This window comes from Globicephala melas, chromosome 3 (assembly GCF_963455315.2).
Source record: "Globicephala melas chromosome 3, mGloMel1.2, whole genome shotgun sequence".
In the NCBI taxonomy this organism is placed as follows: domain Eukaryota; kingdom Metazoa; phylum Chordata; class Mammalia; order Artiodactyla; family Delphinidae; genus Globicephala; species Globicephala melas.
The window spans coordinates 125,799,094-125,823,489 of NC_083316.1; the positions used below are offsets into that span (position 1 = coordinate 125,799,094).

At 50.8% G+C, this 24,396-nt stretch overlaps 1 protein-coding gene across 2 annotated transcripts in view; it reads right to left on the reverse strand.

Annotated features, from left to right (window-relative positions):
* Positions 1–18,757, reverse strand: part of CSF1R (colony stimulating factor 1 receptor) — a 30,342-nt gene extending 11,585 nt beyond the window's left edge. Inside the window, exons 1-11 of one of the 2 annotated variants that reach the window (XM_060296440.1) lie at positions 18,532–18,757; positions 16,865–16,982; positions 14,096–14,353; positions 13,377–13,661; positions 11,537–11,673; positions 10,708–10,867; positions 6,343–6,529; positions 3,854–3,969; positions 3,582–3,702; positions 3,299–3,486; positions 1,497–1,612 (exon numbers count right to left, since the gene is read on the reverse strand). In XM_060296440.1, coding sequence (XP_060152423.1) covers positions 1,497–1,612; positions 3,299–3,486; positions 3,582–3,702; positions 3,854–3,969; positions 6,343–6,529; positions 10,708–10,867; positions 11,537–11,673; positions 13,377–13,617 — 1,266 coding nt within the window. In that variant the 5' untranslated portion in view covers positions 13,618–13,661; positions 14,096–14,353; positions 16,865–16,982; positions 18,532–18,757. The remainder of the gene's footprint in view (positions 1–1,496; positions 1,613–3,298; positions 3,487–3,581; positions 3,703–3,853; positions 3,970–6,342; positions 6,530–10,707; positions 10,868–11,536; positions 11,674–13,376; positions 13,662–14,095; positions 14,354–16,864; positions 16,983–18,531) is intronic. The other variant, XM_030834062.3, reaches the window with a different exon arrangement.
* Between the last annotated feature and the right edge of the window lie 5,639 nt (positions 18,758–24,396).

Here is a 24,396-nt window from a genome sequence, read left to right on the forward strand (position 1 = left end):
TGGGGCCCTGGATTCTGCGCTCAGAGCTGCCTCCTCATGCTGTGTGCTGACATAAGCGCCGGGCACCCCGTGGGCCCCTGGGGCACCCCCCACATACCACCTACCTATCTACTCCAAGTCCTCTACTCACACTAAAACCCACAAGGCAGGTGTGGGGAAGAGAAGGCAGCAGAGGAGCCCACAAGGTGGGTTATTCACCCCTAACTCACCTCACTGCCTTGTTCACACCTGCTGAACCTACAGGATGGGGTCCAACCCCTCAGACCCCCAACCTGTCCCCACCTGGGTCCTCTTCCAGGCATCAGTATTTCCGGAACTCACCTTGGTCTTCCCCCCACCTGCCTCTTTGTACACAGCGCCCTCTCCCCCAGAGACATCCTTTCCCTGAATCTCATCTCCCCCTGGCTGCCTGCCCCGTTCTCCAAGACCTGTCCCACCCACGCCAAGCCACCTCCTCCAAGCAGACTCCCTTCCCTGCCAGCCGGAAAAGATCCCTCCACTTCTGGCCTCCCAGAGCCTTCTGGCCTGGCCCTCTCAGTGCCTGACTGCACAAGAAGTAGTCTTTTATGTAGGGAGGCAGTGAGGCTAAGTGGTGGAGGCCACAGGCTCTGGGGTGCAAGGCAACTGGGACCCTTGGGCGGGTCCTTCAACCTTGCTGAGCCTGCTTCCTTACTGTAAAATGCTGACTGCTCTAGTCCCTGCCTCTAGATTGTTTTGAGGGTAAAATAAGATGATTCCATGGGTTTTTAACAAAATGGCTTTTAAAAAACCAGCCTCTGCCATTGACCGGCTGTAGACTAGGGCAACTGTCTCAACCTCCCAGAACCTCAGCTTCCAACTCTGTAAAATGGGGTAGTGATACTACCCACATGCCATGGTTGTTGAGGTCAGGAAATGAGGGGATGTAGGTAACATGCTTCATAACAATGCCCCTAAAATCACCATCACTGACTGAGCACTCAGAGTGACAGGCAGTGCACTAAACGCCAACGTGCAATTAACGGCAGACTTGATTAATAATCATATTAAATAAAGGCGAGGACGATGATGGTCAGGCCTTCCCCTCCACTAACTTACCTGCCACCTGACAGAGACACAGGCCTGGCCCCATGATACCCTCTCTGTGTCCCTGGAAGCCCCCAGCTGGGACAAGTTCCCATGTTCATGCTCTCCCCAACAGCCACGGCTCTCCCCGTAGCATCTCTCCCTGTGATCCACGCCCTCACTTCCGTGGCTATTCGATTAGCAACCGTCTAGCTCACTAGACAGAGACTTCTACGAGGGCAAAACCTCAGAGGCTCCGAGTCTTGGCTCACCCAGCCACTGACACTGGCATACAGCAGGCGCCCATTAAAGAGCTGTTGGTTCAATGACTGGCTGACAGGTGAATTCGTATTCACAGGGGCTGAAGGGTGGATCCACACAGCCTGGGGGCACTGCCGCAGGGTCTGGCTCACTCGGGTGCCTGGCCGCCCCCCAGCCCTGCCCAGGCTCACCTGCTTGTACTTGTACAAAAGCAACAGGAGTAGCAGCAGCAGCAAGGCCATGACGGACATGCAGGCCACCAGCACCGGCGTGAAGAGGGGCTCGTCAAGGGGCTGCGTGTAGGCTCCTGGAAAGGGTGGGGCAGAGGAGTGAGCAGCAGAAGGGGCCTTTGAGACCCCCTGCTCCCCACTGGAACAGGCCAGTTGCCTGGACTCAGTAGGTGCCCACTAAATTCTTACTGACTGAACGAGGAGTCCTCTCAGCGGGAAGCCCGTAGACCGTCCCCCAGCCGGGGGCAGGGAGGACCACCTCTCTAGCACTGCTCGTGACCAGCTCCAAACCTTGCCCAGACTCACAGCCTCTGTGGCCAGCGGAGCCCCTCAGGTCACACGGCCCACCCACGGCCCGTGCAAGGAGCCTCTGCAGCAGCCTGGCCTGGGGCTCAGCCATGACGTGCACACTCCCCCAGTGTGGAGACTTACCACCTACACCTCCGGCCAGCTCGGATGGAAAGACCTTCCAGAGGTTAGACTGAAATCTGCCTCCCCAGCATTTCCCTGCAGCTTCCCCGAGTGCCCTTTGGGACCACACAGCCCTTCTGGGAGTCTGAAAGCCAGGTTCATGGACCCGGGGTCTCCTCTTCCCAGATCAACAGCCCTAGTTCCCTTCATGTGTTTGGAAGGACATAATTTCCACCTCCTGGCCCAGGTCAGCAGCATAAGTCTGAGGCCCAGCCTCACCTCTGCCACTTGGGAGGTGTGACGGTGAACCTGTGGCTTCTCTCTAAGCCTCAGGTTCATCATGCCCCAGGGGGGAAGGAAGACTGTACTGACCTCCTAGGGGTGGGCGAGTTCGTTGAAATAATGCCTGTAAAGGGCTTAGCGTGATGCCAGGCACAGTGTAAGCCTCCAATAAAATGTTGGCTTTATTATTTGTAATATACGACCACCAGCTGCAAGACAGAGCAGCCCAGGCAGCGGCATGTGGAATCGGACCTCAGCCCCACTTGCTCCAAGGCCAGCAGCTGGGGCACCTGCGGGCCCCCTGTGAACCAGGCAGAGGCTCCCACTCTGTCCTCTCTGGGCCCAGAGAGCCTCACCCGGGCCTGGCACACAGTGGGTGCTGAATCTGCCTTTTAGAGGCCTGAGGGTTCTGTGGGCCTGTGCAGCCTTGGGCCTCTCAGAATCAGAGAACTAACCCACATGCAGCCTTTGTGCAACGCAGAGAAAGATGCCTCTTCCTCTAGACGGATGATGCAGCTGCGTTAGTGACCCCCGCCCTGGACAGTGGCCCTGAATGGATAGGACTGTGTCTCTGGCAGGAAGGGAATCTGGAAGGGATGGAGAAGGCCGTCAAGGCCGGCCCTGGGATTGGGGGAGGGGACTGTTCATTTGTCGCCTGCTCACATCACCAGACTAAGCTCTGGGGAGGCACTGCTCCCTTCACGAAGTGAGTCCCAAATACACACTTATGAACTAATGAGTCAGTTCAAGTGCAGGAATATGAGGAGAGGGGCCAGATAAGGCTGTGGCTGCTTCAGGCTGCTTTCTCTCTGGATCTCACGTCTGCATCCCCTCTGCCCTTCTCCCCACTGCTTCCAGCCCCACGGGTTCTAGACTCCCCCATCTCGCCACTTCAGGAGAGCTTTGGTCGGGAGGGGCCCTGGAGTCACACGCAGAGAGCTAGAACTCGGTATGGCTGGGATCTGCTTGGCACTGGAACTCTGGCCCTTGGTTCCCAGGGGTGGGGCTGTGGGGCAGTTTCCTGGGCCCCCTTCCCATCTTGGCCTGGAGCAGGCGGGTCAAAGGCTCACCTACAGAGACAGGCCCGAAGGCCTGGGAGCTGTTCCCCAGGCTGTTGTAGGCCCTGCACTCGTACGTCCTGTTGTGTTCCAAGGTCCCAGTGGCCAGCAGGCTCTGGACGGTCACCTTGTGGAAGGGCTTTTGGCTCAGGACCTCAGGGTTTGGGTCGTCCAGGACCAGCACTTGGGTCTTATCACATCTGGGAAGAACAGAATGTGGCTCAGAGTTTCAGGGTGCCCGGCCCCTGCCCCAGCCCCTGCGCCCAGGTGAGGAAGGCAACCAGAGCCCGCTTACCTGTTTGTGTGGCCCCTGCACTGCACCCACGTCACATTGGGCTGGGGGTACCCTGAGGCTTCACAGAGCAGGGTTTTAGAGCCATTGATGAGGGTCCACGTGACCTCTACCTCTGGGGGGTCTGAGGTAGAGGGAGGGGCAAAGGAGGGAGGAGTCAGCCCCAGAGGCCCGCCTCCTGGCTTGACCACCCGACACTGAGTCTTCTCTCCCCCAGTCCAGCCATCCCGGCAGCCTCAGGAACCCCGTGTCCCCAGCCCCATTCCATCACTCACATAGAAGGGTGAGTTCAAAGGTCAGGGTCTCCTCGCCTCTGGCATTTCTGGCCTGGAAGGAGTAGTGGCCGGCCTCGAAGGGCTTCAGGCGAAGCAGGGTGAGGGTGGAGGTGTACCTGCGTGAGAGGAGCAGGCCATCTGGGGTGAGGACAGTGGGCTCAGACAACCACCTTATAAGGGATTTATTTTTGGTAAAGTGTCCGGGGCACAAAGGCCTTCAAGTACCCAGTCTGAGTGCCCCTGAGACACGCAAAAACCCCCAACCCGCTTCCCTTAATTGCTTCTTTCATCCGTAAAGCGCTTTTGTTCTGAGGTTTAGTAGACGTGATGTCTGTAAAATGCCAACACTGGGAGGCACATCACAGGCCCCAGTGACTGTACCTACTTTCACCACCATCACTGGGCTAAACAATCCTTGCTGAAGACGCCAGCACCCACGGCAGCTTCCATCCCTAAAGCGCCAACCCTGCCAAGAGGGGCCTTGAGAGGGGAGAGAGGCAGGATGTAGCCGTGGGCTCCAGAGAACAGGGCTCAAGTCCTAATGTTGCCATTTCCTAGCTGTGTGACCTTAGACAAGTACTTAACCTCTCTGATCCTTTGCTTCCTTTTCTGTAAGGGTGACACTTACAGTAATTAATCCACACACTCAACCTAAGGACTAAAGGGATATGTATTCAGAGTGCCTGATAGAGTGCCTGACTCATTGTAGGCACTTGTCTCTTTACTGGAAAATATCTGCAGCCATTACTAGACTAAACCCCATGGCATTCAGAGAGCAATCCTTGAGATAACTAACATCTCCTTCTTAAACTGAAAGAATTTAACTTTCTGCATGAGTCAAAATCACCATTATGAACACACACATGGGCTGTTTGGTGCCCACGCTTATCTGCCCTGTGCTGAATGGCCCCAGATTACTATGTTTGAGGGCATCTCCCTGGTTCCTTTCCACAGTGTCCCTGTTGCTTACAGACCCCTGAAACCTATCCATGGACCAGCTTCCTTCCAGGGGTCTGCAGACTCCAGATTCAGAACTTCTGCTTTAGACGAGGGGAAGCTAGAAATCCTGGCCGGAAAGGACAAGAAGGGAACTGGGAAGAGGAAGATAAGGACAAGGGAACATCCTTGTTGATTCTGATGATCGACAACACAAGAATCCAGGAATCAAAGAGGTTTGGGCTTCTGGAGCTAGGAAGAGAACTCCAGAGAATTTGGGAGTTGGAAGATGTCTAGGGATTATCTAGCCCAGGGATGGCAAACAGGTCTCCTCTCATGAGCCAGTTATGATGGAAATATAGCCTAGAGACTGTGTTGAGAAGGACTCTGAGGCTGCATCTGGCAGGATGGGTTCAAAAATGAATTAGGAAAGGGTTCAAAAATGAATTAGGGGGCTTCCCTGGTGGCGCAGTGGTTGAGGGTCCGCCTCCCGATGCAGGGGACGTGGGTTCGTGCCCCAGTCCGAGAAGATTCCACATGCCGCAGAGCGGCTGGGCCCGTGAGCCACGGCCGCTGAGCCTGCGCGTCCGGAGCCTGTGCTCCGCAACGGGAGAGGCCACAACAGTGAGAGGCCCACGTACCGCAAAAAAAAAAAAAAAAAAAAAAAAAAAAAATCAATTAGGGGTCTCGGTCACAAGTGAGGGAGGGGAAGTTATCACACAGCGAATATCACATATTCGCTGTCCTTGATGGAGCTGTACTTTCTCATTCAAATAGAACAGCGTAAAGAAATTATCATTTTCACACTTGGTATCAGTGTTCCTCCTTGGGGAAGAAACTCTCTTGTTTAGAAAACTACCTGGGGTTAGGTCACTTTGGATGAGGAAGTAAGACCCCAAGGATAGAGTCCACAGGAGACAAGAAAAAGAGATTTCTAAAATGTTGTGTATGTGGGATGAGCAGGATTCTGGGAGTGGAGAGACGGGAGGACGCAGAGTCACACGGCACTCTGTAAGAAGAGCTCTGAGCCTGTGGAGAAGAGCACAGCTGGTGAGAAATTCTCAGGGGTGGATGACCACAGGCTTTTAAAGAACTTCTGATGTATCTGTGACTGAGAGATGTTAATTCCCTCTATTCCCCAAACCTGTGTATGTGGCAGATACGTCGTGCGATTGCTATTAGGAGTGTGACTATGAGTGGAAGTCATGGGGGGGTGTCTTCTGCATTTGGATTAGTCACAGAAGAGGAGGCATAAGATCGAGACCTTGGGTGACCATCAGAAGGCACGCCCCCAAGAAATGGTAGAATTCTTGAAGAGGACATTGGATTTTCCAAGGATATAGGACAGAGGGATACACTAATTTGATCTGCATCTCAGACGCTGATGATGGATATCGAGGTTCTACATAGTCAAGAAAAATGAGACCTAGAAACCGGAAAGGACTCGCTCCAGGTCACGCAGCAAGGTTGAGATAGGACCCAAGTGTCCTGGCTTCCGGCTGAAGTGCTCCATCTGGCTGTGGGCTATGCGGATGCGAGCTAATAGGTGATACCTGTATGTGCCCTTGTTGGTTACAAAATTGAGCTTGGGCTGGTGGCCAAGGAAGGGTCCCTGATAGGTCCAGTTAAAACTTTGCAGGCTTGGGTAGGCCTCCACCTTGACTTTGAGTTCGATCTTCTCACCCACGGTCACCTCCTGGAGGAGGTTCTGCTCAGAGGTCAAGTTCAAGTAGGCACTGTCTGGAAAGCAGAATGCACAGAGATCTGGCATTAGTGGGAAGATACCCCAGTGTGTGTGTTCATTTAGCAATCCACCCATTGAGCCAGTCTTTCAGCTGGGCCCTCCCTGAGCACCTACCATGTGCCAGGCACACAGACCCCGCCCATAACCCAGACTTGCCCTCTCTCATCTCTTTTCCCACCACCCCCAGGGCTCCAAACTCTTCTCTTCTTCACTGAGTTCCTGGGACAACGTGGGCAAATTCCTATCCTCCTTGGCACCTCTACATCTTTATTTATGTAACGAAGAGATTGAATATATCTATGTTGTTATAACTTTATGGAAATTTTTCTAGCAGTTAAAAAAAAAGTCAGGTGTTTTTTTTTCCATACGCTCTCACCCATTTCCCCTTTTTTCAGTAGTAGTATAGTCAATGCAGCTTCCCTATCCAGCTCTAAAGTGGGCACGTGATCCAGGCCAGCCAATCCGGGTAATCTGTCCCCTTGGGACCAGTGATTGGTTTTTGGGCCAGGCATGTGAGTCCATGACTCTAATTTCCATGATTTTTGTTGGAACTCGAGGGAAAGAGAAGCTTTCATTCCACTGGGGTTTCCAAACTTGGTGCTGCCCCGCAAGAAAAATAAAGAGCTAAGAGTTGGGAAGCAACAGATTCTTGTCCACACCTGAACACCTAAATCTAACGAAACCAGAAGCTCATATCCATGGGGGTTTTAGCTATAATTCCTCTTTTGATTAGGCCAGTTTGAGTTGATTTCTAGTACCTGTAACTGAAAGAGTCTTGGCTGGTTTCTTCTAAGTAAATGCATGAATTAAAATCAAGCTGCTCTGATTGAATTGTAGGCAAAGGAGAGGTGCAAAAACCCCCATCCATTCAGCCTCTCTCTGCCTCTCATGGAAGCTACTCTAATACCCTCTTAAAATCCCAAGGCTTTGCAAAAAGACCAGATGACCTCTCAGGGCTCCTCTTCTTACTCAATTCTAGGAAATCTAAAATTCACTCTTCTACCCTGTGTTGTTCCTGCTCAAAAAGCTCCCTGTGATTCCCCATCACCTCCACTATTCAGCTTGGCATTCAAGGCTCTTCTCATTCAAGTCTCCCTATGCCCATCTAGCCACGTCCCCACTTCACACACACACACACACACAATTCTCCACCCATCTCGATGTTCTCATGTCCCCTGAACACACCACAGTCATTCCAACCTTGGATGTTGTGCTCAAGTCATTTCCTGCACCAGGAACCCCATATTCTTCCTCTCTTCTATTTAGATCCTTCTCATTCTCCAAGACTTGTACCCATTAGGGAGACTCCACCCATCCACTCCAGGCTAAAGGGAGCTCTCCTTCCTCTGGATTCCTGTTGCTTTTTTTTTTTTTTAATTGAGGTATAGTTGATGTACAATATTTGATAAGTTTCAGGTCTACAAGAGAGTGCTTCACAATTTTTAAAAGTTTTACTCCATTTACAGCTATTATAAATTAGTAGCCATATTCCCTGTGTTGTACAACATATGCTTGTAGCTTATTTATTTTATACATAGTAGTTTGTGCCTCTTAATCCTCTACCCCTATACTGCCTCTCCCATCTTCTCTCTCCCCACTGGTAACCACTAGTTTGTTCTCTATATCTGTGAGACTGCTTTTTTTTGTTATATTCATTCGTTTGTGGTACTTTTTTAGATTCCACATGTAAGTGATATCATACAATATTTGTCTTTCTCTGACTTGTTTCACTTAGCATGGTGCCCTCTGCTGCCCTTTGAGATGACACATTCATTAGGCACCACATCTACACTACTTCATGTGTCTGGTTCCTCCTTGAGGTAGCTGTCTTCTCTCTCTGAGTTTGTGAGCTTTTAGGGCAAGGCTGTTTTCTTCTCTCTTCTCCCCTTAGCCATCCATCCATCCATCCAAACTCCAGCCACTTCCCACCACCTCCACCATTACCACCCTAATCAAGCCACCATCACCTCTAGCTCAGACTAGCAGTAGCCCCCTCTCTCCCTGCTTCTACCCTCATCTCCCTATAGACAGTCCTCAACAGAGCACCAGAAAGCCATGTTACATCTTGTTACCTCCAAGTCAGATGATGTCACTCCTTTGTTCAGACCCTCCAATGGCACCCCATCTCTCTCAAGAGGAAAAGCCCAAGTCCTCACCTTGGCCTACGGGGACCTTCCCCTTCACCTCTGACCTCAGCTTCTACCGCTCTTCCTCTTGAGCTCCAGCCCAGCCACACTGGCTGACCTGCTCCTTGCATGTGGTGAGCATGGACCTGCCTTAACAACATTGCTTGCCCTCTGCCTGAAGCTCTCTTCTCCAAGATTCTACATGGCTTGGTCCTTCACCCACCTCAAGTCTTTGCTCAAATGTCAGCTTCCCAGTAAGATCTTCCTTGATGATCACCCTATTTTAAACTGAAAACCCTATCAAACTGATTTGCTTTTTTATAATTTATTTTGCTTATTGCTGTCTTCTCCCAACAAGAGTACAAACTCCAAGTGGGCAGGGGTTTTTCTCTCTCTTTCATTTGTAGCTGTATTCTCAGCATTGAGAAGTATCTGGCCAGATGTGTGAAGGAAAACAAACATCTACTGAGTGACTACTGTATGTCTGCACTAGAAAACAGTTAGGATTAGAATCCAAAACTGGGAGACGGTTCAATGTTCTCCTCTCCTGCCTTAGCCCTCAAATCTCCCGGCGTAGGATAGGCCCACAGCAGAGCTTAGGTGCTTCCGTAAGCCTAATGCGTTGTTTGTGCTGTGAGGGTAGCGATTCTCATGCTCCCCCCTCCCCGCCTCCCCTCGGGCTCCCATAACTTTTAACACATGAGGTGTGGCCAGACTGAAGTGACTCAGAGCCTGTCCCCACCTTGAAGAAACTCCCCTTAGCTCTGGATTCTCAGCCCAGTGGCCGCTGCTGCCTCTCACCCAATCACTCTGTCCAAAGACCCGGGAGTCATCTTGGCTCCTTTATCCTTCACCCCTTCATCCCAGCAGTCACCAAGTCCATTATCCCTCCGAAATCGTTCTGGATGACAGACTCTCCTGGGCCGCTGCCGTGGTCCAGCACCCTTCGCAATCTCTAGCCTGGACCACTGCATTAACCGCCCTCATGGGTCTCCAGCCTCTAGTCTCCCATCCAATCCACATGGCGTCGGGCTGAGCCTCCTCAGATAACATCTCCTCATGCACACTTAGCATTTACTGTATGCCAGGTCCTATTCTAGGTACTTCAAATATATATATATTCATATATTCATTTAATTCTCACAGCAATCCTATGAGATAGTTACTGTTAGCATCCCCATTTTGCAGATGGGGAAACAGAGTAAGGAACCTGCCTAAGTCATTGGTGGAGCCGGGTTGGAATGTGCCCCAGGAGTGCGGGTTCCTGACCACCACACAGTGGACCCTCTGTGCAATCTGATCTCATCACTCTCCTCTTAAAACATTTAACGACCTCCACCGGATATGATGCAAACTCCCCACCCAATTTGCCCTCAGACACTACCTTCAGCACTGCTTTCCTGTGACCATCCCTGCCTCCCCTTCATGTCCCTGCTGTTGTCAGCTTCTCTGGATGTCTCACATGTTCTTGCTCTCTTTGCCTTTGAGCCTTTGCATATGCTGTTCCCTCTGCCAGCAGTGCTGTTCCCCTTCCTTTTCCACCCCTCTGCCTGGCTAACCCACCTCCATTCTTCTGGTCCCAGCTTAGAGGCCACTTTTTCCAAGCCTTGGTTGGGAGTCTCGCTTGGTGTTCCCAGGACACCCCACACTTCCCCCATGACCGCACTGAGTGATCATTGTCTGTTCACGTGTCCCTGTGATGTGAGTTTCCCAGGCATGAAGGAAGGAATGAATGAGTGAACAGTGAAGCCCAGGAGGGAGCTACTGGACACCAATCCCCAAACAGAACTAATGATGCTGGAATGAGATGCAGCCATGCACTGTAGGACCTCCAAGGCGGGAGGGAGGGATTCTGGGGCGGGGGGCGGGGGACCTGGGAGGGCTGTCAGTGTCGTGGCTCCTTAACCAGGCCCAGAAAAGGGATTCTAGTGAGCTGTTCTAACAATGTCTCCTCCTTCCCTGCCATCAGCTCCCTCTCTCTCAATCCCCTTATACACCCCCTCACCCCAGGATCCCTGATGACCCTTCCCCACCACCCTGATGCTTACCTACCACCCAGAAGACCATGGAGGTGGAGTGGATGCCCCGGGCATTGGTGGCCGTGCAGGTGTAGTTGCCAGCATCTTGGAAGCTTACGTGATCGAGGTTGAGCGTCAGGACTTTTTGATAACGGTTGTCATGGAAGTCGGATTGTTGAGAGATTGTGAGCTGCAGCCAGAAGGAATGGAAATGGTATACTGAGGTTGTTTAGGAATTAGAAAGATTTGGTTTCTAATTCTCAGCCTTTAAGAATTACTATCTGCCTCTCCTTGGGCAGGGACTGAACTCTGAGCCTCAGTTTCTTCATCTGCAAAATGGGACTGACACTGGCCCCATGCTCTTAGGGTTGTAGAGTAAGTGAGAAGGAGCAGGCAAATAGCACAGGACTAGCCTGGCACACGGTAGGCACAAGGAGGGAGGATGTTCTTAGAAGCAGCCGCCATTTCCTCCTGAGAAGAGCCCCTCTTCTGTCCTCTCTCCAGAGTTTTTCTGAAAGGACCCTTACATTCCTGGGCTTCAGAGGTGGCCTAGGAACCCCTTGCTAAGTCAGAAGTGAGCTGACATGTGGCTCTTGCCTACAGGCTGGGGCAAAGGTCATGGGTCAAGGGAGTGGAGTACTGCCTCCTCCCACCAACCCCCACAAGATTTAGCGGCACGAGCCTGAGTCCTGCTTCTGGATCAGCTACTGACTGGCAGTGAGATCTTGGGTGAGTCCACTCCCCTCTCTGGGTCTGGGCCATGCCCTCAGCCCAGAGAGCCAGCTTGAGGTGGGGCTGGGGGCTGCATCCTGCAGGGCCTGGCATGTCAGAAGGATGGACAGACTCCCCAGGGACTGACCTTGGTGTCTCCGTGTTGGAGGAAGACATCAAAGTTGACATCAACGTCGCTGGCTGAGCATACGATCTGGGCAGCCTCTCCTCGAATCCGCACCAGCTCTGTAGGCTTCAGGGTCAAGGTCGGGGGTCCTGGGATGACTGAGGTCAGGGCAAGGGACCCATGAACATCCAGGCCAGAGCTGTCACTCTGCTTCCTGCCATGGGCCAGGCTCCCATTCCAAATCCTGGGAGGCAGCCCCGACGCCTCAGTTTTCCCCACGACAAGTCCTGTCTCCTAAATAGACCTTGAAAAGTCCCCTTTGCTCCATCACCAGTGCCTCTCCCCAGTCTCACCCTCCTTCTCTGCTCTGGACCCCTTCAGGCACCTGGGAGGCCTCCCTCCTTCCTCGCAGCGGCCAAAGGGAGGTCTTTGCAATGAAAATAGGATCATGCCTCTCTCTCGTGACAGTATTCAGTGGCTTCTCATCATCACTGTCAGAATAAAACCCGAAGTCCCTCCCGCCTCCCCAGGCCCCGCTCCTGACCCGTGGACACCTGCCACCCTCCACTCCCCCAGCTGCCTTTCCCACCGCACAGCCTTTCCCACCCAGCGACTCTGCACTTGCCCTTCCTTCCAGGAATGCCTTCTCCCACGCGTTGACTGCCTGCCTCTTCTCATCCTTCAGATCTTTAGCTCAGACATTCCTCGGAGAGGCCTCCTGTCACAGTTTCGCTGAATTAGCCTCATCCGCCACCCCCCCGCCCCATATTTCTTCAGCTTGATTTCTTCATCATCACAATTGGTATTTACTGACTTTCTCTCCCGTCTGTCTCCCCAGTAAATGTCAGATCCATGAAGACGCTATCCCTCACAGCTAGCCCAGTGCCTAAAACATAGTAGGAATTGAATGAATATTTCTAGCTGTTGCTATTGTTGAAACATAACCTAATTCAGTTCCTCAAGGTCCAGTCACTAAGGGACTCACCCGTGGTCACTGAGAGGGTCATGGCCGAACTAGAGCCCAGCGCTCTCTCTGCAAAGTGCAGGGAAAGGGCCTTCATGGCTCCCTCTGCCCACAGGGTGGGGTCCTTTGACTTCCTGGACAGTTACGTGGCCTCAGAGCACAGGGCCTTGGGTCAGCCATGCCGCTCTGACCCTGGCCTCATTACAGGCACCTGATTCCTGTCTCAAGCCCAGGTTACGAGCCTGGGGTCCTGCTGACACATACCAATCCTTCCGGAAACCAGAATCCCGTCCACCAGCCCAGCAGAGACAAGGGGCAATAGGAGTGAGACTTCACCAGCATTTTTGCCCCCCAGAGAGAGGTGTCCCACGCACCCGCCACCACGATGTCCCATCGCCTGGCTCACTACCCCCTTTCCTGTGCCCAGCACCCAGCACCAGACCGGCACTGAGTGGGAAATCCATGTCTGAGAGTGTGGGAGAGCTTCGGGCCCTCCTTCCGTTCCTGGAACATTCGAAGCCTGTTCCCAGCTCATGACTATGTAACTGCTGTTTCCTCTGCTGTTTCCACCTTCTCGTAATTCACATTTCAGCTCAAATAAAATGTCACTCTCTCCATGAGCCACCCCCCCACTCCCACACACTCTATTCCATCTCCCTGCTCAATGATTTTCACAGCTTGTCTCACGATCTGAGACCACCTTGCCCAGTGAGTTATTGGCTTATGTATGCCCTGCCTTTCTGTGCCCGACACCTTACCGTCTTGCCCCAGTAGATGCCCCATAGATCACTGTCGCGATTGGGAGGAAGAGATGAAACAAAGCCCCCCCTGCCCCCCCTCCCCCATTACTTCCCCTCAGGCCAGGCGCCAGCTCTCTGTCCCTCCCGGCCCACACACCTTTCTGAACTTTAAGCCGGATGCTGAGGGACTTCACCATCCTGCCGTCCACCCGAGCACTGCACTCATAGTCCTGGCTTTCGATGAACTTGGCCTTGTGGATGATGAAGCCGTGCGAGGGCAAGAAGGAGTAGTTGGTTTGGCGCAAGACAGGTCGGCCACGCACCCGCACCAGCGAGACGCCTGCCCCCAGCGCTGGGTCCGTGAGCAGGCAGGGCAGCAGCGCGTCCTGACCCTCCATCACCGTCACTTCCTCGACCAGGACCCTCCAGGGCCGAACAGGGTCTGGGGAACGTGGGGATACAGGGTTACAACTGCCTTCCCTCCACCAGGCCAAGAGTTCCCTGGACATTGGTGACAGGGAAGCTCAGAGATGCTGATCATTTGCCTGAGGTCACACTATACCAGGGAAGCTCAGCTGATGCTTGGGGCTCTGAAGCCAGGTCCAGCCCCACTATTTAATGCTGTGTGACCTTAGGCAAATGACTCAACCTCTCTGAGCCTTTGGAAAATGGGCAGAATCACAGAACCACTTCACAGCGTTGTTGTGAGGACAACGTTAAATTAGAAGCACTGCCACAGGTCCTCGTTCGTGGCAGGTACTCAGCAAATGTGCAACTGGCTTATTGTGATTGTTAACATTAGGGCCCAGCCCTCCTGTGCATTCGTGGTGGGACCTGCTTGGCTAGTCCTCTTGGGAGCGGGCTCACAGTCCTCACCTTTGACATAGAGATGGATGGTGGCGCTGCCCCCCAGGGGGTCTCCACGCTCAGTGCAGCGGTAGGTTCCCGTGTTTAGGAAGGTGGCATTGTTCGTGGTGAGGATGCTGCTGGGGGCGTCAGCGTCCAGAGTCCAGTAGGTGGAAATGGGGCCGTCCCATTCCACGCTGCCGTTGCTCACACATCTCAAGGTCACGGCTGTGCCTGGCTCCACGACCAGCTCAGGGCCACTGGGCTCTATCACCGGGACCCCCTGACCTGGTGACGAGGGGGGGGTGGCAAACAGACTTGAGGCCTGAGGTGACACCGCCTTGGCCACACCCTGCCTCTGAGATGGGTGCTGCCCTGGCAGGGGTGATGCTGGTTCTGGGGTTCAGCTGTGACTTGCAGGATCACCTTGAACAAGTTCCTGCCCCTCTCTGGTCACTTGCTCAGGCCCCCAGCCCAAAGCTGCTGTGATGACTGATGTCTCTGATGGAAGGGTATTGGGAGATTTCTCGGCCTCCAACCCAGCCGCTCTCCCATGGGGGCTCCCCCAGCTTCTGGCCTCAGTCTCACTGGCAATGACTGCATCATTCTCCCCAGGAGTGGACTCCTTCAGCCCCATGTACAAAGTGGTCTGCATCCCTGCTGCTAAGCCCAGCACCCAGCTCAAAGAAGGGGCTTCAGACAAGCAAAGGAAGAAACAAATGAATGGAATGTTCATGGCAGAGTCCTCTGAGTTAATTTACACGGGGAAGAAGAAAAGCAGTGTAGGATCTTAGCCCAGCAGAGTTAGACAGGTTCAGAAGTCTTCTGTCGTGCCCACTCCCATCATTGGACGTCTGGTCTAGAACACAGTAAGATGGTTCAGAGGCTCTGTGTCTCAGTTCCCTCACTTATAAAATGGGGACCATAATTGTACCCATTTATTGGGATAGATACCAGGAGATTTAAACGCATGGAAAGCCTTTAGAACATCACCTGTCACCAAATATAAATACTCAGTAAGGTTAGCCCTTATGTTTATTACCTAGTCCACCCCCAGCAACCCACCCTGACATCCCAGCACTGCTGCGTTTACTAGGGAGACAATCTCTTTTAAGGAAAATTTTCTTGAAGGAGAAAAGAGAACTTGAAACTCATCTCAGGCCCTCCGGGAAGAAGGCCCATCGCCTCTGCAGCGTCAGCATTTTTCCAGGGCCTAAAATAGGGGCAGTGGAGGGAAGTGAGAGCTGATTCAAGGCCTTGGAGGGGCTGCCAGGCGCCCTCCAGCCTGTGCAGGCGGAAGCACATTGCTGGCGCCCGGCCCAGACCCGGTTTCCGCTCAGCCTGCAGCCCTTCTCCCAGAGATGCTCTCACTTCTGCTTCCCGGCCACGGGGAGAGAACCCCTCGCCCCCAGGACAGGGGGTCCACCTGCTGGGCATTGGCATATCTCAGGCTGTGGGTCCTGGCTCTGCCACTGACCCACTAGGTACCCCTAGTGAGTCTAAACCTTCTGTCCCAGTGATGGGGCCACGGACACGCTAGCCCTGAGGGCACCAGTTAAATTCAGGGACTCTACGTCGTCCTGCACGAAAGTTCCTTAAATAGGTCTTTCCATCCACTGCCCCACCACCCCGCCCTCACCATAGACGCCAGAACTGGAAAGATCCTCTCTGTCAAATGATATCAGGATGGCTTACGTTTTCATTTTGTACCCATCAGAGGTGCGCAGCCCCTCTGCCCGAGCTTCTGATCGGCATAAAGGATTGAGTGAATACTACCAAAGCCAACACCTGAGGGTGTAGCCAGCACTCCTGTGCTGCTGAACACCAGGGATGGGGACAAACATCATTTCTGGCAGGCTGTTGGCAAGTCCCAACCGAGTGGGTGCTGGCCTATTACTGCTGCAGCCGTGCAGGGCCCCAGGCAGGGTTGTATCGTAGGAAAGAGCTTGGATCGTGGGGTCACACCAACCTGGGTCTAAAACTTGGTTTTCCCCTGCTAACTGCGTAGGTTGCTTAACCTCTGACCCTCAGGCTACTCTTCCATCCAATGAGAAGAATCCCAATTCCCACCGCTGAGAGGTCTTAGGAGGATTCAGTGAGGTGATATGCTGCCTCTGGCTCATCAACTCTCCTGCCCTGGGTTACTGGCTTCAACTGCTACACTTCTAGCCTTCCCTCTGGTCCTGACACTCTGATAGCTGAAGTCTTTAACTTTTAAAGATCACAGCCTATGCCTGTAACCTCCCCTGGTCTCAGATTCTGTGATTCTGTATTCCGCTTCTGCCCCCGCCTGGTCTCACAGGTGCCTACTCCCTTCCCCTCCCCTGCTCTGTCCTCTAGCTCTGGCCTCGGCCTCCTGGAAATGTAGTCAGAGAGGCATCTCTCTTGTTTCGTCCTGTCATCTCAAATATTCACGCAGGACAGGGCTGACACCCTCAACTTCCGCCCCAGCTCCCCACTGCTGGCTTGGCTGACAGGAAGAAAAAGCCTGCTCCTGGTAGGGCCATCCTCCCTGGGCTGGGGCTGGACCGCTTCTGCCCCTTCACCCCACCGTCTCATCTCCCCAAACCTCCCCACCCCCTCCCACTTGTCTGGGAGACCCCTCTCCATCATCAGCTCCCAGGATGTGCCCCAACTTCCACTCCTCTCCCCCAAAACACACACACGCAGCACAGACCAAGGCCTGGGGCAGAGCTCCCTCCTCAGCCCAGGCTCTTGGCGCGCCTCTCCCGGTCGCTAGCGCGCTCTGATCCTGTCCCCCAACTTTCTCACAGCAGCCCCCTGCCCCCCGCCACTCACCACCGGTCTACTGGGCTGAAAGCTTAGGTTTCCACCCTGCTGTCCCCATCTCTTCTTTCCTTTGAGGCTAGATGCTGGATAGCCCCTCCACCTTCCAACAGTCCCCCACAGGCAGGTTCTGGGCAGGAGGACAGGACAAAGCAGTGAAATAAAACCCGCGGAGCTTTTTAGGGTGAGGGGAATAGTCTCTATCTTAACTGAGTTGGTGGGGACACAAGTGTGTACACTTGTCACATCTCATCGAATGTACACTTAAGAATTTGTGCTTTCTACTATGTGTAAATTACATCTCAACAAAAGAGAACGGACATGCAAGCCCAGTGGGATGGACTGGGCCAGAAAAAGACCTTCAGTGGGCCATCTCCTCATCAGGGACCAGACGCACCTACTCCCCAGGGTCCTGCAGCCCCAGGATGGTGGGGAGGCCAGAGCTGAGGGCTGCCTTCCCACCCCACCCACAGCCCCCATCCTTCCCTGAGCTCCCTCCAAATAAGCAATAAAATTTAATGTGTTTGTTGGGCCAGCTGTAGATACAAGCCAAGCACCCAGCCCCTCACCTCCAGTGAGGCACCCTCCTAGATGGAGATCCTGCATCACTGCTGCTGCCAGAGGGATGGAGTTAGGTTGGGGTCTGCCCCACAGCTCTCCATCCTGAGCCCCAGCAGCCTGTGTTTGGGAGAGCTCTAGCCCAGGAGACCCTTGCTGTCCTTCCCCCGGAAAAGCCTCTTGCCCTGTACTCTCTCCTCCCAAATTTACCTCTTCTGAGCCCTGGGCCAGAAAGGCTAGACTCTTTTCTTTTTTTCTTTTCGCGGTACGCGGGCCTCTCACTGCTGTGGCCTCTCCCGTTGTGGAGCACAGGCTCTGGACACGCAGGCTCAGCGGCCATGGCTCACGGGCCCAGCCGCTCTGCGGCATGTGGGATCCTCCCAGACTGGGGCACAAACCCGTACCCCTGCATCGGCAGGCAGACTCTCAACCACTGCGCCACCAGGGAAGCCCGGATGCTAGCCTCTTATGTCTCCTTCTAACCCCTTGCCCAAGCCGCCCAAGGAAGGATCATTGCCTCTCAGGCCTCTCCCAGTCAGATCCTGCCTAGTCTGCCTAGTGATTCACAGGCTGGCAGAACCAGCAGAGCCATCAGGGGTTCTCTGGGGCCTCCCTACCCAGTGTAGGTCTGGACCAGGGGCATTGGCATCTCCTAGGAGCTTGTTAGTGGTGCAGAATCTCAAGTCACATCTGAGACCTACTGAGTCAGAATCTGCACTGTAACAAGATCCCTGGGGAATTTGGATGCACGGTGAAGTTTGAAAACCATTTAGTCTAGTCCATCACCGCCCCCAACAACTTGCTATTGACTATTTAGTGGACACTGAAGAGCCCTGAGAGCATCAGGGACGTGTTCAGGACACACGGACAGTCAACATCTGAGCTGGGATGGATCCACAGCCTTGGCCAGGCTAGTTCCACCCCATCCATACCCTCTTTTCCCCCCACTGCCTCTCCAAAGCAGACACCCACATACCTACGGCCCAGGGCTTGGGAGATGGAAGCACGAAGTGGGGACACCCAGCGAGGGGCAGGGGTTTAGAGAGTCCTTCCACAGGAGCCCTCTCTGTCACATCCCCTTCACCCCCCACAATCCCCCAAGGCTCCAGGTGTGCTCTTACCGTGCCAAGCTGTGGCCACCAACAGGATCAGCAGAGTCCCTGGGCCCATGGCCTCAGGGGGAAGGCGGCAGGCCGACACAGGGCTTGGGGGTGGGCAGGGAGCTAGATTCCTAGACACTGGCTCTGCAGGGACCAGGACGACTGGACACGAGCTCCTCTCCACTGCACTGGCTGTCTGTCTTGTTTTCCTCTTCCTCCTTCTTCTTGGGCTGATCCCCCTTCTTCCCCTTTTAGCTAGGCAAGGCAACCACAGAGTTTGGAAATCTTTGTTTAAAAGAAAAAACTAAAAAACAGAGCCATGACTCCCAGGGGGAGGGGTTAGAGTCTGGGGCAGGACTGGCTAAGTTTGAGGCCCTTCTGAAGCCACCTCTGAGGGGCTCTGGGAGAAGAAACATGCCCAGTGTCAGACGGGCAGTCAACGGCACAAATGGGGGTCCCCAGAGTGACCAGGTGGCTCTTGCTCAGCTGAAAGAGAAGTTAGGTTGGTCTGGACAAGCCTGATAATAAACAGCATCAAGAAGCTTCCATTCACAGGATACTCACTAGCCAAGCCCTTTACGTTCCACTGTCTCCTTTGGTTCCCACAAAAATTTTATAGAGTAGGTACTGTTATCATTCCCATTTCACAGATGGGAAACTGAGGTTCATGGAGATCAAACACTGTAAACTTGCCCAAGGTCATATACCAAATGGTAGAGGTGGAATTTGAATCCAGGCAGCCTGGCTGAAGAACTTTCTTTTTGTGGATTAATTAAGTTTATTTTTTACAAAGAGCCTAATTGTGCTGCTGTATTTCTTTTCTTTTCTTTTCTTTTCTTTTTTTGTGGTACGCGGGCCTCTCACTGTTGTGGCCTCTCCCGTTGCGGAGCACAGGCTCCAGACGCGCAGGCTCAGCGGCCATGGCTCACGGGCCCAGCCGCTCCACAGCATGTGGGATCTTCCTGGACCGGGGCACGAACCCGCGTCCCCTGCATCGGCAGGCGGACTCTCAACCACTGCGCCACCAGGGAAGCCCTGTTTTTCTTAACAAGATTAGATTCTCTGCCCCCTCCTTTCCTGGAGGCAATTGTGTTTACCCCTTTTAGTTGATTCTCTTAGTATTTTCCTTCTTATTTCGATTCACATGGTTATAAAGTTACTTCTTGAAACTAAAAAACAAAAAAAAGAGAAAAAACCCATATAACACTGATCCAGGAAGATGATCATTCTTTCCATCTACTTAGATATATAAACATTGTAAATACATTTGTGTTTTAGCAAAGTGTTTTGAACCTTTAGTAATCATGAATACCAACCAAAACTGAGTCAGGATGAAATTGAAACTCTGACCAGACCTTTAACTTGCAAAGAGATGGAATCAATCATCAGAAACCTCCCAAGAAAGAAAAGCCCAGGACCAGATAGTTTCGCTGGTGAGTTGTACCAAACATTTAAGGAATTAACCCCAATCCTGCTCAAACTCATTCAGAAAAGAGAAGATGAGGGAACACCTCTCAATTCATTCTATGAGGCCAGCATTACCTTGATACCAACAACAGAAAAGGACATCACAAGAAAACTAGAGACCAGTATCCCTTAAGAACATAGATGCAAACGTACTCAGCAAAATACTAGCAAACCAAACCTTACAGCATATTAACATGATCATACACCATGACCAAGTGGTATTTATCCCAGAAATGCAAAGATGTTCAACACATGAAAATCAATCTAATACACCACATCAACAGAACAAGAATAGAATCTCACGTGATTAACTCAATTGATGCATAAAGTCTTTGACAAAATCTCACATGCTTTCATGATAAAACACCCAAAAGAGTAGGAATTAAAACAAACATCCTCAACATGATTAAGGGCATATATAAAAAATTCACAGCTAACTCAATGATAAAAGACTGAAAGCTCCCGGCCCACCCTGCCCCCCTCCCCAACTTTAGATCAGGAACAAGGCAAGGACAGCGGCTCTCACCACTTCTATTCAACATTGTACTGGAGGTTCTAGTCAGAGCAATCATGAAGAAAAAGAAATAAAAGGCATCCAAATTAAAAGCAAGAAGTAAAACTATCTCTATTCACAGATGACAGAATCCTATATTCAGAAAAATCCTAAAGAATCTACAAAACCCCTCAAAAATCTATTAGAGCTAAGAAATGTATTCAGCAAAGTTACAGGATACAAGATCAACACACAGAACTCTATGCCAGCGGTGAACAACCCAAAAAAGAAATTTAAAAACTGATTTTTTTTTAAATAAATAGCATCAAAATGAGTAAAATACTTGGGAACCAGTGTAACCAAAGAGATGCAAGACATAAATACTGAAAACCACAACACACTGCTGAAAGAAGACTAAATAAATGGAAAGACTTTTATTCATAGATTGGAAGATTTAATGTTGTTAAGATGACAATACTCCCCAAAATGATCAATAGATTCAATACTGTCCCTTTCAAAATCCCAATGGACTTAACTGCAGAAATGGAAAAGCTGATTCTCAAATTCACATGGAATTTCAAAAGATTCCAAATAGCCAAATCAATCTTGGAAAAAAACCAAGTTGGAGTCCCACTTCTGAATTTCACAACTTACTACAAGGCTAAAGAAATGAAAACAGTGTGTTATTGGACTAAGAACAGATACAGAGATTTATTCTTAGAATAAACTTGATAGTTCAGAAATAAACCTTCACATCAACGGTCAATTGATTTTCAACAAGGGTGCCAAGACCTTTCAACAGGAAGAAAACAGTCTTTTCAGCAAATGGTGTGAAGAGAACTGCATATCCACATACAAAAGAATGAAGTCGAACCCTTATTTCATACCATATACAAAAATTAACTCAAAATGGATCAAAGACCTAAATACAAAGACTAAAAGTATAAAACTCTTAGAAGAATGCATGGGGGTAGATATTCATGACCTGGACTTGAAAATGGTTTCATAGCTATGTCACCAAAAGCACAAACCACCAAAGAAAAAAATAAATTGTACTTCATCAAAATTAAACATTTTGGTGCAAAGAATACCAACAAGAGAATAAAAAGACAACATGGCAAAAAGTATTTGCAAACCATATAGACAAGTGTTAAGTATCTAGAATATACCCATATGTTCTAGAGTTATCTCCTATAATTCAACAAAGGCAACAATTCAATTTAAAAGTGAGCAAAAAAGTTGAATAGATATTTCTCTAAAGAAGATATACAAATGACCAACAAGAACATGAAAAGATGCTCAATATCATTAGTCATTAGGCAAATGCAAATCAAAACTACAGTGTGAACTACCTCACACCTACAAGGTTGGCCATAATTTTTTTTAAAAAGTCAGAAAATAACAAGCGTTGGAAAGGATGTGGAAAAACTGCAACCCTTGTACAACTCGTGAGAGTTTAAAGTGGAGCAGCTGCTGTGGTAATGAATTTGATAGTTCTTCAAAAAGTTACACAGAATTACCATGTGACCCAGCAATTCCACTCCTAGGTGTAACCGAGCAAAGGCTCAGTGCCAGACATGAATAGAAACCAATACTGTGGCACTGGCTTCTGAGAAACAAAGAGTTTTATTGCACAGTCAACTGGTAAGGAGACAGGAGGCAAGGCTCTCAAACCTCTCTCTCCTTTCCAGGATTGGGGAAAATTTAAGGGGTTGGGGAAATTTCAAGCTTGGAAGGTGATTGGCTAGTCTTGAATCAGTCCATAGAAGCTACATGTGCTGCTGGAAGCCAGATTTTCCGAAGGATTTAGCACTTTGTAAAGGACTCTGGTGGCAACCTTTCTATTCTTTGAGTTCCACAGACTAATTATTATTGGTTTCAGGGTTACCGTGTAGGCGTGTGTTCCCATCTCTGTCTGCAAAACAGCTCCTTAAATAGGTTTGATCAACAACCTATTTAAGGACACAAACCAGTTTAATTTGGTGCTGTTTCAATTCCCCCCTTTTTTCTGGTACATTCCTCAGCCTTGAGGGAAATAGGGGGAGGGCTGCTCTAGCTGTTTTCTGCTGATTAGGAGCGTGGATTTTTATAAGAGGAATGAAATTGAAAATATTTGCAAGTCCCACCTTGAACTCTTAAGTCTTGGGCAATCATCATGTGAGTGTGGGAGGCCTTTTTAAAAATACAAGATAAGAATGTGTAACCAGAAGAACGTTGCAGGCTCCATTGCACTTAGGTTGCAGTTGTCCTCAGGGTGTTGATTTTTCCAAGTCTTGAGGAGGACCCAATCCCCCAGCTTATGCAGAGCAGGGCAATATCTGTGGGAAACATTCATCACCTAGAAGTGTTTTATGTATAGCAGATACAGTAACACGTAGAAACTGTACACGTTTTATAGTATCTAATTATTTTACAATATGATCACTTTCAAGGCTAATAACACTTAGTCTTAAGGAAGGGTCTCCCATATAACATTTCATAGGGCTCAGCTGGACCGGGCTTCTAGGGCTACTCTTAGCCTAAGCAGGGCAACTGGTGAGACCTTTTCCCAAGTTAAGTTGGTTTCTTGACATTTTGGCGATTGTCTTTTTGTAGGTACGATTCATCTTTTCAGTATTTCCCACAGACTGAGGTCTCCATGAAGCATGTAACTTCCATTGTGTTCTGAGGGGCCCAGACACTCTTGAGTTACCGTGGCTATGAAAGCTCCTCTGTTGTCACTTTGAATTGAAAGAGACAACCAAAATGAGGGAAAAATGCTTTTAGTAAGGCCACTGTTTTCTTGGAAGCCTTCTCTATCCAGCCTGGAAAAGCTGTGACCCATCCTGTGAAGGTGTCCACAAACACCAGCAAGTGTATATTATGTCCCATGGCTCTTGGCATAACAGTATTTACCAGTCATCTCCTGGTTTTGTCCCTTGGGTTTGCACCCCATTTATTGCTGGGTGTGGCCCAGCTTACGGATCGTTTCTGGCACAGATCAGGCAATTTTATATTACCTTTTAGATAGTCCTTTGCATTTGTGGATCAACAGGCTTTTGTAACCAGTGATAGGCTGAGTCCCTCCCATAATGGTTTCCTTTCCATTAAATGCTCAGGTATAAGCACTAGTCTCTGTTCACTATCAATCCAGCCTTCTTTGGTTGTTTGGTACTGATCACCATCTAAGTCTCAAGGGTCGACATGAAATCCCCATTCGTCTGCACTCTCTAGATCCATTTCCAAATACCAAGGCTTAAAAGGGATAGGTCCACACTCAGAATGAGTGCTAGGGCCTTGGGATCTGGGCTTTTGGTTCGGGCCACCTGTTTTGTGGCCTGATCAGCCAAATTACTTTTTAAGTATTTATTTTTGGCTGCATTGGGTCTTCATTGGTGCATGCGGGCTTTCTCTAGCTGCGGCGAGCAGGGGTTACTTTGTTGTGGTGCGCGGGCTTCTCATTGCAGTGGCTTCTCTTATTGCAGAGCATGGGCTCTAGGCGCCTGGGCTTCAGTAGTTGTGGCTGGCGGGCTCTAGAGTGCAGATACAAGCCCGTGGCGCATGGGCTTAGTTGCTGTGCGGCATGTGGGATCTTCCCAGACCAGGGCTCGAACCTGTGTCCCCTGCCTTAGCAGGCGGACTCTTAACCATTGTGCCACCAGGAAAGCCCCAAATTACTTTCTTTAGCTATGTAACTATGTCTTTCAGTGGCCTGGGCAATATACTTTGGCTACTTCTTCTGGCATTATAACAGAATCTCATAAGGCCAGTATCTCCTCTGCATGTTTAATTTCTTTCCTTCCTGAAATAGTACACCTCTCTCTTTCCATATGGCCCCAAGTTCATGTATAACAGAGAAAGCATAGAACTGGTATAAATGGTTACCTTTTTCTTTGCTCCAAGGCGCAGGGCTCTCGTGAGGGCTTTGAGCTCTGCCTTGTGGGCAG